Genomic DNA, 13,366 nt, shown 5'->3' with positions numbered 1-13,366 from the left:
CAGGAATCATCCCTCTACTGATGATCAATCAATGAGAGACCCATCAGACCCTAACACTATCTAGGTGGATGTGACTATCTCTATAGTTAATACTGGTTCTGGATACATCTAGGAGTTGTATATGCTGTGACATTCACAACTTTGTTGAGACTATTAATAAAACTGATAACAGATGGTGGACCTTGTTCTTGTGATTGTGTGTGTTACTTGCCTATGGTTTCATGTGTTCCTATGAGCTCTACATCTAAAAGAAGCAGAGGAAACTGCTCAACCTGAAAATGCAGCCGCCAGAGACAAATCAATGATGTAACATAACATCACTAAAACTAATTTTAAATAAAAATAAAGGCTACACCAAGAACCTGTAGAAAGGCCTCCACAGGGTCTGGAAGAGATGGGAGGAGTTGGTGCCTCAGAGATGGCTGTTCTCCCACTTCTGCACAGTAGTGGAGAGTCCCACACATAGAGGATCTTATAGTGTGCAGATCTGGAGAGGGATAAGTTATGCAGTTAAATAAAAATTACATCTATTCATTTTTGTTGGGTTTAAATATAGTAGGAAATATTTGCTGAAACCATTTAGAAACTTTTATACTATATTAGCAAATCATGTCTCATTCAGTCTGCCAAATTTGACATAACTCAGTCAGTTATGTTGTATAATGTGACATACCGACATAATTGGAGCTGTCATGTCATCCTAATGATAGGCCATATGAGAAAAATGGGGAAAAAAAGACATGACTCAAAATATCATAGCTAAGACGATGATGGATTTCAGTAAAAAATATGCTCTTGCTAATTAAAATAATTTGAAAACTATAATATATGTACATATGTGTAAGTGTGTATGTGTTACACATGCACACATTATACCCATATATAGAATTATAATAATTTACATTTTTATACTCTTATGGAAAATCCCTATAGAATTTAATAGGGATGAAACCTATAGGAGTCTATAGAAATTTAATAGCATTATATAGAAATTGGTCTAACATTCTATATAATTAAATAGCTAATAACATTCTTTTTAAGGGACTTTTTAAAATCTTCTTACAAGAAAATTCTATCAGATGGTTAAAATATATATAAATATTATCATGTAATTAAATTCTAGAGGATCGTTCCATAAGACTGCTGTCATTTAGCTTGAAAGACACCAAAGGAATGTAGTGTTATACTAATTACCTGTAGGTTTACCCACATACAGCAGAGTAGTAGTACTATTCCCCATTGAGAACATGCATACAGTCACAATAAATGCTTGGGCATTTTTAAAGAACATCTGTTACTGTTACTTTGTGATGGCTATTACTATTATACTGCAGCAATGCAGCGTTGTAGCCATGCTGGTGCTAGGATATTAGGGAGACAATATGAAAAAAAAGAGGAGCTCTGTGCAGCTCGTAAGCTTATCTCTCTCACCAACAGAAGTTGGTCCAATAAATGATATTCCCTCACCTACCTTGTGTCTGTAGTGCCAGTTAAAATGAACACAAATTATGCAAAAGTCCAAATTTTAGTATTTTACTAAAAGCATCTAAAATCTTGTATTCCAGAGCTCCGACCTTACAGAATGCTATGGAAAATAAAAGGTGCACTATTTCTATATGATCACATATGACTTGTCAGAGGTAATTTGACACATATCTAGACTTTGTCATACATCCGTTTATAACAGATACTTTTGCTTCGTGAGTTCCTTTTCTTTTGAATTAAAAATAAGACTGGAAAGTGTAACCCAGCTGTGCATTTCTTTAGTAAATAAGAAGTCTTCACTAATTTAATTTATTAAACATTTTACAACCTAAAGGAGGAATATAGCCACTTTTTTCTTCTCTCAAACGATATTGTAAAGAACCAAACAAGATTATACAAAGCCATTAAAAACAAGAACTCATGGCATTTAAAATGTATGCACAGATTTCCCAAGAGAAAATAAAAACACATTCAGGAGGAACTCACTTCTAAAGATGAAGTGACACAGAGTTTTATCTAAATGAAATAAAATCCATGTAAGGGAAATAATACAGCTGCCAGTTACTTACCAAAAGAAATTCAAGGTTGGAGAACACAGGATGAGAAGGAGAGCTACTAAAATACCAGCTATTGACCTAGGTCATTCCCTCCTGTGGTAAAACCTGCAGCATGGGGTTGTAGATAGGAAATCTCTCTTTGCAAAGATCTGTTCACAATATCCTGTCAGGGGTTGGTCATGTGGCTATTCCATAATAATAATAATAGGAGATATACCTATCTCCTAGAGCTGGAAGGGACCTTGAAAGGTCATTGAGTCCAGCCCCCTGCATTCACTAGCAGGATCAAGTACTGATTTTTGCCCCAGATCCCTAGATGGCCCCCTCAAGGATTAAACGCCCAACCCTGGGTTTAGCAGGCCAATGCTCAAACCCCTGAGCTATCCCTCCCCCCATTTTATTTTTCCAAGGGCCTTTCTTTTAAATTATTTTAGATTTATTAGAGCCATCTAATATGCTAGTCTATAATTTACAGAGAAACAAGAAAAGTCTATATATTGGATAGCTCCTATTTTTTTTAATATATACAATATATTTTTTAACATATACATGAAGTACTATGAGGTTAGCCCAGCTAGAAATGTGTGAACAAATTATTTTTGGTTTATCAGCAGTTCTGAAAAATCAACAACAGGTCAGGTCAAACTGAATCCCAAATATTTTGGAATTCTCAGTTAACTGAAAACTTTAGAAAAGCTTCATTTCAGCTCAAATAAAACGTTTTCTTTCACACAAAATATTTTGTGTCAGGTTTTTTAATAAAAGCAAAGGAAATAAAGGGCTAAATTCACAAAATGAGAGGAGGTGGTAATGCCTCCTCAATCCCCCTGACCTTTGTACCAAACAGCCCAATAGTTAGGACACTCACCTGGGATGCAAGACATCCAGGCACGAGTTCCTGCTCCAGGGCAGGAATTTGAACCTGGATCTCCTGCAGGCAAAGGAAATGAAAGATTAGATTCACAAAACTGGTCTGGAGTTAGGGACTTGTACCCAAGTTTCCCTGCTATCTGAGTGCCTTAACCACCAGGAGATTGGCTATTCTGAAGAGGGCTGCTCTCAGTCTCTCCTGCCAAAGAAGTTCCACTTCATATAAAGTACTTCAATCATCACTGAATAGGCATAAGAATAATTCTATTGCCTGGTGGTTAAGGCATGCACCTAGGAGTGGGGAGACCTATATTGAAGTCCCAGGTCCAGAGCTGGGATTCAAAGCATCTCAGGTGAGCACCCTTACCACTTGCCTGTTGGGTGTGAGACCGGCATCATCACCAGTGGTTTTGTGAATGTTTCCTTAATCTTCTCATAAATCTATCCCAAATAATCAAAATGGTTCATTTTGATAAGGTAAAAATGGTTCGTTTTGATAACAGCAGAAAAACAAAATGTTCAGGCCAAAAGCGTTCACCAGAATCAGCCCAAATTTGCTAAATATTTTGGTCAACCCAAATCTGCCTGCTTTGGTAACAAAAAATAGATTAATCCAAAAAAATTCTCCCAGCTCTAATACCAGCTTTCCTGCAATGCAGATACCCAGCTTGAATTCACCTGAAATTGGATCCTCTCTTTCCTATTTACTTTAAAATATGGTAAACAATGCAATAGTCTTGAAGGAATATGCTATTGATAGGAGAGAATAAAATTTATCACTTGGAAAAACAGAGTCTATTAATGTTGTTTTCTTTTTCAGAAGGACTTCATTTCACAAATTCTCAGAAGCTTTCAGAGCACTTGATCAATTCAAAAACAGGCAAAGTTAATTAATGATTTCAATTTCAAAGCACCTTTGATTAACTGAAGCCAGCACATAGGGAGGCAAACGACTTTTCATTAATGATTCTTTTTATCGTTTCTATTATAAAATGCCTATAATTGACAGCACATATTTTCAAAACAGCCTGTATTATTAGATTAGAAAACTGACACTGTTCACATCTGGGTACATGAGCAAAAATAATTTAACTTAATAATAATGAATAAAAAAAACCTTACAGTAATTCATCATGCTACTACTGTAGCATGAGCAGTGAAGTCTGAGTGGGTGCCAAATTAAAAAATGAATCCATAAAAATATGCCAATTATTATAACTGTAATAAAATTCCAATCCCTGTTCAAGTGAATGTGAACCATAATAATTATTCTGAATCTCATTGGGGCCTTTGGAATTTGCATTTCAAAATTGCCCTCAAACATACAATAGACAAGAGTAGTGCTGTATATTAGCTTTAGAGATCATATACAGCACAACAAGCCAAGTAAAATAGTGGCCCCGACTGACTAAAAAAAAATCTACACAATGCTGCAACTTGGGCCTTGTCTACTCTATGAGGGAAGATCAATTTAAATTATGCAACTTCAGCTACACGAATAACATAGCTGAAGTCGACGTACTTAGATCTACTTATCGTGAGGTACATACTATGCGATGTTGTTGACTGGAGATGCTCTCCCATTGACTCCCCTTGCACCTCTCGTTCAGGTGGAGTACAGGAGTCAATGGGAAAGCAATCGGTGGTCGACCCACTAAATTGATTGCTGATGCATCAATCTCCACATGTTGAACCCCTGTTAAGTGTAGACAAGTCCTTTGTGTTCCTACACTTACCGTGCTGTTTCCTAATTTTAATCAATGGTTGTCATAAACAGATGGTTAAGGGTTAATGTCTCTTTTACCTGTAAAGGGTTAAGAAGCTCAGTAACCTGCCTGACACCTGACCAGAGGACCAATGAGGGGACAGGATACTTTCAAATCTTGGTGGAGGGAAGTCTTTGTTTGTGCTTTTTGTTTTTGTTCGTTGTTTGCTCTTGGGGCTAAGAGGGACCAGACGTACACTCAGGGTTACCCATTCTTTCTGAATCAGTCTTTCAGGTTTCAAAATTGTAAGTAATAGCCAGGCAAGGCGGATTAGTCTTATGTTTGTTTTCTTAACTTGTAAATGTGTCTTTTTGCTGGAAGGATTTTTTACCTCTGTTTGCTGTAACTTTGAATCTAAGGCTGGGGGGGTGGAATCCCTCTAGTCTATATGAATCTAAGTACCCTGTAAGCATTTTCCATCCTGATTTTACAGAGATAATTTTTACCTTTTCTTTCTTTAATTAAAAGCTTTCTTTTTAAGAACCTGATTGATTTTTCCTTGTTTTAAAATCCAAGGGATTAAGTCTGAACTCACCAGGGATTGGTGGGGGGGATGGTTAATTCCTCCTTGTTTTAAGATCCAAGGAGTTTGGATCAGTGTGAAGCTTCTCAAGGCAACCCAGGGAGGGGAATGTCTGGGGGGAAAAGGAGGGGGATGGTTAATTCCTCCTTGTTTTAAGACCCAAGGGGTTTGGGTCTGGGTTCCCCAGGGAAGATTTTGGGGGAACAGAAAGTGTGCCAGACACTAAATTCTGGCTGGTGGCAGCGTACCAGATTTAAGCTAGTAATTAAGCTTAAAAGTCTTCATGCAGGTCCTTACTTTTTGTACCCTAAAGCTCAAAGTGGGGGAAAAAATCTTGACAATGGTCTTCGCAAAATTTTCCCAAAATCATTATTTGTATACTGAAAGCTTCTGAAGGCACATACATACGATTCTGATTATTTAAGCATATTGCATTCTTCTCAGTTTTGTATACAGTGTCATTTGTCAAGCTTAGGAAATAGGGTTAAGAGTAAATAGAGAACTCTGTACGTTTAGAAGTTTTTAAAGTGTTCTCTTATACGTATTGTATTGCAAACTAACTTCCCTTTCAGCAGTTAAGAATCGATTGTTACTTGTTACAGCCAAGGAAAGTATTGTATAAATGTTGTTTAAGCAATGCATTCATTAATGTGAGGATCATCTTACCTTGTTCCATATGAAAGAGGATAAGCCTTGCAAGAGTGACTTTCATGATGGACTCTCCATGACCAGTTGCAGAGACAGCACCAACAAGGTTGTCAGCATAGCCACCTGAACCTGTTTACAAACAGCATGTAAATTAAAGGAACCAGTTTAATCCACTTGGCAATTGCAGCACAAATGTTTGTAAACAAAGCAAATTTACTCTCAGCCATTGTCACAAGAAAAGCTTTGAAATACTTTACATTTATTATTTTGCGTTGCACAGCCCATAAAATAAAATAGGAACTTACCATCTGAGGCCTACAAACCCTGAAGCAAGCAGACACTTTTGATAGCCAGGTTTCCCACAACCACTGTACTTCAATGGGACTCCTTATTTTGATAAGGACTACTCAGATAAGTTGGGGTTTGAAGGAGTGGGTCTTAAGAGCTGTTAACATTGTAGGAACATCCAAAACAAAATATGTCTCTTTCAGGGCAACTAGTTATTTAATGTAAGTGAATTATTCAAATATGAATTTCTCAGGACACTTCTGACCTCCATTTATCTCTCCATCCCTCCCTCGTCCCAACCATTTTGGCTGATACTTGACTCTATTCCTTGGGTACCGGTAAGTGAGATAATTTCCCTCACTAATTCCCCATCGGAGTGCACAGTTTGAAAAAGGATAGCAATTACATTTCATGCACATTTCATTCTCAGAACCTATTTGCAGAAGAACATTAGAGAAGTAATTAATGTGCTTTGTCGTGGGAGGAGTCAAAGGAAAATGTTCCGCCAGCATCCAAATGTAGTCACAGCTCATTCCATTATTTGGGAGCTCATTGATAAACTTTTCCTACATGCAGTACCGGCGCTAGGGGTTTGAGAGCCCTAGGTGGACAGCAATTTCACCGCGCTGCGCGCTGGTCCAGCGGCTCCGCTGGAGCTGCCGCAGTGATGCCTGCAGAGGGTGTGGTGCTCCATGGCTTCGGTGGAGTTGCCGCAGTCATGCCTGCAGGCGGTCCACCGGAGCTGTCCGAGCAGCCGACCGTCCGCAGGCACTACTACGGCAGCTCCACCGGAGCAGCGGAGCACCGGACCCTCCTCAGGCACCACTGCGGCAGCTCCACCGGAGCCGCCTGCCGCCCTCTCTGGCAAAACGGCGCCCACCAATTATTCTGGCGCCCTAGGCGATTGCCTAGGCTGCCTAAATGGTAGCGCCGGCCCTGCCTACATGTCTGTAGCCAACCATTGACTGCACTTTCAGTGAATTTCAGAAGTGAATTTCACCCTACATGAAGAGTGCTTCTCTTTTTCACCATCATGGACAGCAGAAACTTTGACATCTTTCCTGAATCTGTTCCCTTTCCTCCCCCTCCCCTTGCAAAAAAAACATATCTCAGTATTCCACTGGCACACCAGTCTAGAAATAATGTATGTCTTTTTCCCTAAAACAAAAGTTTTCTGCAAACATTTTGCTTCCCTCAATAGTACGAAAACAGATAGTATGAATGTGTTTTCTGAATATATCATGTAAAGAGAAAAAAAACTTGCATAGGCAACCTGCCACAAGACTCATAAAGTAAATAACTTTTATTGTATGAATGGAAGTGTAATCAAAGGGGCAAATTTATCAGCAGGCCTCACATATACACTCAAAAAAATTGCAAATACATCCTTTTGCATTCACTAAGACCTGCATTTGTGTGTCTAACTTATGTATATGCAAATGAAATTCAATTTGAGCAGATATATGCAAAGGGATGTATCTGGAAAATCTATGGGCACATATAGGGAGGCTGGTTGAAAATATGGCCTTAAATATTCATTTAATAATTAAAACTATTAAAAAATGTTCATTTAAGGTAAAGGTAATATTAAATTGAAGAGCTTTTCCAACTTACAAGATACATATTTTTAAAAAGCTAAGTTTGTTTCCCTTTGCTTTAAGAAAATCATAATTATCTAAAAGTGAATATAAAAATCCATTGTCAATGTGTTAATTACAGTATCAGAATAGCCTCTGGATATCAGACAGTTGCTGCTGATGGTCATGAGATTTCTGGAATACAAATACAAGGCATATCAGGTCATTTCATTATTCATTTATATGGAGCTATCTAGTGCTGCTAGCCACTGGAAGTGTTTATGATTTTTCATAATGTATGTAAATCCCCAACTATGATTTTTCCATGTATTATAGATGCAAAATATTTCTTTTCTTTCAAGTAGTCAAAAGGAGTTCTTATTTTCCAAGAAAATGTTGTTATTTTAGCTGCTTGATGTCTTATATGGAATGACATGGTGATATCAGTCCAGTTCCTTGCAGACATTCACATCAAAATGTAACCATAATAGACCCTGTTTTTGCAAATGCTTTTGCACATTCTTAGCATTAGATATGTAATTATTGCCACTGAAGTCAATAGAACACATGTGAGTAAAGTCAGGCAATATGTGTTTGAAGGACTGGGGGTGTAGTTAGTAACCTTGTTGCCAATATCAAGTCCAAAAACAGAATGAGCATGAAGGCTGAGGTCTTATCTCTTACTGAGTGGCCCCTGAGACAGGGTGGAGAGACTTTCATAAGGAAGTCTGGAGAAACTTGCAGTGAGACTGCCTGTGCTGTACTTCATCTGCAGTTAAATAGAGCACACTGAGTCTCCAGGGCAGTCAAACTGGCACCTTTCTTAAGCAATATATTCTCTCCATTCACTCGAAAATATTACAAAAGACTCAGAAGAACATGAATTCTGCACTCTTGGAAAGAATGGATTTCTGTGATGAGCAGCTTTTTGTAATACCAGGTGCAATGCTAGTCAAGGGACCAGATGAGAAGATGATTGTGTGAGTGACTGTAAACTGCAAAATGGTGATGCACTCTTGACAAGAAAAATGTGAGCAGTAATACATGTCAGAGAAAGCCCTCAAAGCCTATGACCAAAAGCTGCAGAGTCTCAGGAGATGTAGGTGAATTGACTGGGAAGGAAAAACTTGACTTTCTTAATCATGGCACCATTTTGACACTAGTTCAGAAAACAAAAGTATCTTAATAAATGTCTCAGTATGCAGAAACAAGGAAACTCCCAAACGGAAGACTTTGGTGGAGAATGGACAGAAAAGGGTTCATAAATGCTAGATACACAGGTCATGAGAGCATGATGAGAGCTGGACAGCTGAGCATCAATCATTATGCTGAAGACCAGAATCTAGGTCTAATCCCATTACATATAGTGGGTAAGAACACAATGAATGACTTTGTAAAACCTTTACTTCACTAGAATTTGTGGATAAGCAGACAAAAGTGTTCTGCTTTGTATAAGGAGCTTAGTTTAAGGCTACATCTATATTATGATCTAGGAGTGTGAGTCCCCTGCTCCATACACATACATGTGGTAGCTCTCACTTAGCTAGCATGAGTATAAATAGAGTGTAGCTATGGTAGCACAGATTGCAGAAAGTCCAGAGAAGAGCAATAAAATGATTAAATGTCTAGAAAACATGACCTACCAGGAAAGATTGACAAAATTGGGATTGTTTAGTCTGGAGAAGAGAAGACTGAGGGTGGACGTGATAACAGTCTTCAAGTATACAAAAGGTTGTTATAAAAGAGGAGGGTAATAAATTGTTCTGCTTAACCACTGAGGACAGCTCAAGAAGTAATGGGTTTAAATTGCAGCAAGGAAGATTTATGTGAGACATTAGGAAAAACTAATCCTAACTGTAAGGATAGGTAAGCACTGGAATAAATTACCTCAAGAGGCTATGGAATCTGTGTCATGGTCTAAGGCAAACACCTGTCAAGGATGGTCTTGATAGTACTTAATCCTGACTCAGTGCAGACAACTGGACTAGATAACCTATTGAGGTTCCTTCTAGTCCTACATTTCTATGATTCTATAGCAGCAACAGAGGCATAGCTTAGCTGTGCTGAGTATGTACTCATCAGTTTCATGCATGTTTGTGTTTCCCATGGTGAAGGCATACATCTGCTGCCACCATCAATGTTACCCAGGCTACATTGCTATTTATATTCATGCTACCTCAATGATAGCTACCATGACTATATGTTTGCATAGGCACCGACTCCATGGGTGCTCTGGGGCTGGAGTACTTACAGAAAAAAAAAGTGGGTGCTCAGTACCACTGGCAACCCTGCGGATAAGCACTTTCCCTTCCCCCACAGCACCTCTCACCCACCATCAGCTCCACCGATCAGCTCTTCCCCCCTCCCTCCCAGCACCTCCTGCCCACTACAATCAGCTGTTCAGTGGTGTGCAGGAGGCGCTGGGCATGGGTGCCAGGTTTTATAATTTTTAGTGGGGCCCAGAACGGAGCCATCCCATCCATAGGACGGAGCAGGGCAACCACCTCAGGCTCTGGGCTTTGGGGCCCCCACACTTCAGGGGGACACAGGGTCCAGGACAGCCTGAGGGGTTAGTGGGAGACCTGGTGCAGGCAGCAGCAAGTGACCTGGCTGCAGCCCACCCCTGCTCTACCCCCCCATCCCCATTCCACTCCTTCACTCAAGCCCCCATCCAGCCTCTTTCTGACTTCCGCATCCTCCCCCAAGTGATGCTGGGAGCTGGCGGGATGGAGCAGAGTGGGGTGAGCTGGGTCCGGGTCGCTCACTGCTGCCAGTGCCAGGCCCCCTTGCTAGCCCTCCAGGCTGCCCTGGACCCTGCATCCCCCTCAAGGTTGGGGCCCCCAAAAACATGGTAAACCCACACATTGGTGGAGCCAGGCCCACATTCCTAAATACTGGTGGAGCACGGGTACCACAGGCTCATATAACTCGCCGCCTATGTTGCTGGGGGGCAGGAGGAGGAGCAGTGGCAGAAAGAGGCGGGGGAGGGGTGGAATGGGATGGAGAGGGCGGGAGCAGGAAGAGGCAGGGCAAGGGTGGGAGTAGGAGTTTGGGGAAAGGAGTGGAGTGGGGGCAGGGCCTAGGGTGGAGCGGGGATTGAGCACCCTCTGGGAACTGAAGAAGTCATTGCCAATGGGCTTCGCCACCCTCCTACAGAAATAGTTTTTCCTAATATCCAACATAGATTTCCTCCATTGCAACTTGAGACCATTGCTCCTTGTTCTGTCACTTGCCATCACTGAGAACAACCTAGCTCCATCCTCTTTGGAACCCCCCATCAGGTAGTTGAAGGCTTCTATCAAATTCCCCCTCACTCTTCTCTTTTGCAGACTAAATAAGCCCAGTTCCCTCAGCCTCTCCTCATGTGCCCCGGCCTCGTAATAATTTTTGTTGCCCTCCTCTGAACTCTATCCAATTTATCCACATCCTTTCTGTAGTGGGGGGCCCAAAATTGGATGCAGTACTCCAGAAGTGGTCTCACCACTCCCAAATAGAGTGAAATAATCACTTCCTTCAATCTGCTGGTGATGCTCCTTCCAATATGCCATTAGTCTTCTTGGCAACAAGGGCATACTGTTGATTCATATCCAGATTCTCATCCACTGTAATCCCCAAGTCCTTTTTTGCAGAACTTCAGCTTAGCCAGTTGGTCCCCAGTCTGTAGCAATGCCTGGGATTCTTCCATCCTAAATTCAGGACTCTGCACTTGTCCTTGTTGAACCTCATCAGATTTCTTTTAGCCTAATCCTCCAATTTGTCTAGGTCACTGTGGACCCTACCACTACCCAGATGTCTCTTGTGTGGGTAGTTCTTGACTCCAAGGAGAGGTGGGGCCATAGAACAGAGGAGAGAGTCAAGAAGGAGGCAAGCTTATGCAGGTATAGTTAGGGTCCTGGATTGCTTTAATCTAGCTCTGAAAATCATCCCTATACAGAGGGTCAGCCCTAGGCCTGTGGGAGTTAATTGGATGCAGAGGCCTTTTGCTGGCCCTTTGCACAGAGATAAATTTCACCCTCCATGTAGAATATAATTCCCTGTTCACAGATGGCATTTTAGAGATAAGTAGTTAATTAAAAAGCTGGAACTTTCTCCTGAATTCTTACTTGACGATCAAAACTTTCCAGAGTCTGGTTCTGACAAAAGTAGCCTGACAGACAGAGAAGAGACTCTGGGAGAAATAGAGGGGTTGTGAAGAAACACAAGCTGATTCTCTGATTCTGAAGTGGTGTCTGAGCTAAGCTAAAGACTAATTAGCCTAGCAAGGAAAGGTTAAGTTTAGGTACAACAGAATGTGTATGGGTTTCTATTGTTCTAACAGTTTCTCTCTGCTTGTTAAATGTCTATGAACCACTAAGCCATTCTTGTTTTTGAAGAAGTGCTGATCTGATAAAAATACATGGGCCAGGCAAAATTTTCAGAGTTGCTCAGCTCCCACCCATCTAGACACCTAAATGAACTGGTTAGATTTTCAAATATGCTCAGCAGCCAGCAACTCCCCTTTTAAAAAATGGGAGATACTGCATGCTGAGCACTTTTGTAAATATGACCATTTCATTTGGGTGTCTAAAGGACAGCTGAGCTCTTCTGAAAATGTGGGCATACAGGAACAAGTTTCATGATCATGTGGTTTGGGAGTGATCATGGCCTATTAGTGCTATGTTTAGAATTATAGAAACAAAACTATTGTTTCCACATTAAATATAGCATATATTAAATTGCTGGACTAAATTATTAATATCCATTTTCTCATCATTACCCCCTGCTAAATATATTTATATTCTCTCTTTCACACACACACATTTTTTCATTACTGTTTTATTGTTAGTGTGGCATTTGTTTATATTTTTGTACTGCATCCTTTTATGCATCTTCTTATGATGAATTTCACCCTAATGCAGGGGGCCTAACTGTGACCCAGATACAATTTAAAGGCCATGTTAAGGAAAGGCTCAAGTGATTCAGAGGTCCTTGTGTGGATCCTCTGTACTAGGTGAATTTCACCTGTTTGGAACATATGCAGCCACTAGCATCCTGCTCAAGTAACTGGGATTGGCACTTGGCAGATGTATGGGGTTCTGAGAAGAAATCCTACTTCAGGTTGTGGAGCCATGCAAGGCTCAACACCAAATAGGGGTATCTGCCCAATCTAGCCACCCCTCCTTTCTTCAGTGTAACTCCATGGCCATAAAAGAGTAGGCTAGATTTGACCAATATTTCAAGGAGTATTTACAACATAACTGTAGAACAGGGGAACATACTCCAAATTTTCATATATGCAAATTGCTTAATGTTTTCCTGGGCCCATCAGTGGTTATCCTAGGTATATATTTTGTTCTCTTATCATAAAATGTAAACACTGCATAGTTATAAACTGTGGTAAACAACACAATAGGCATATCTGAAGATCTTGCACTGTTTTTCCTCTCAATAACTATCTTCCATTACTATCTCTGACTGTTTTACTTTCTAAGCTAAATTTAGGGACAGGAGTTCGTCATTTTTACTGGTGTGTTAAGTTGACACATTCACTGATAGTGTTATAAAATAATAATAATAGCGAAATGATAGGTAAGTGGAACACACTCAAATCCTTTGCTAAATAACAATGCTCTTTCTATAGGGCTCCGCTGATGGAGATTTATTTCTGCCTTA

At 40.3% G+C, this 13,366-nt stretch overlaps 1 protein-coding gene across 1 annotated transcript in view; it reads right to left on the bottom strand.

The window, feature by feature from the left end:
* LOC115647475 (isoaspartyl peptidase/L-asparaginase-like) overlaps positions 1–13,366 on the bottom strand; it is a 200,761-nt gene that overhangs the window by 23,691 nt on the left and 163,704 nt on the right. The window contains exons 5-6 of the mRNA XM_030554207.1: positions 5,868–5,978; positions 2,911–2,973 (exon numbers count right to left, since the gene is read on the bottom strand). Of these exons, the coding sequence (XP_030410067.1) occupies positions 2,911–2,973; positions 5,868–5,978 (174 nt within the window). The remainder of the gene's footprint in view (positions 1–2,910; positions 2,974–5,867; positions 5,979–13,366) is intronic.

The sequence above is a fragment of the Gopherus evgoodei genome, chromosome 3 (assembly GCF_007399415.2).
Source record: "Gopherus evgoodei ecotype Sinaloan lineage chromosome 3, rGopEvg1_v1.p, whole genome shotgun sequence".
In the NCBI taxonomy this organism is placed as follows: domain Eukaryota; kingdom Metazoa; phylum Chordata; order Testudines; family Testudinidae; genus Gopherus; species Gopherus evgoodei.
The sequence above is the reverse complement of the archived record's forward strand: the minus strand, read 5'-3'. Positions and strand labels throughout refer to the sequence as shown.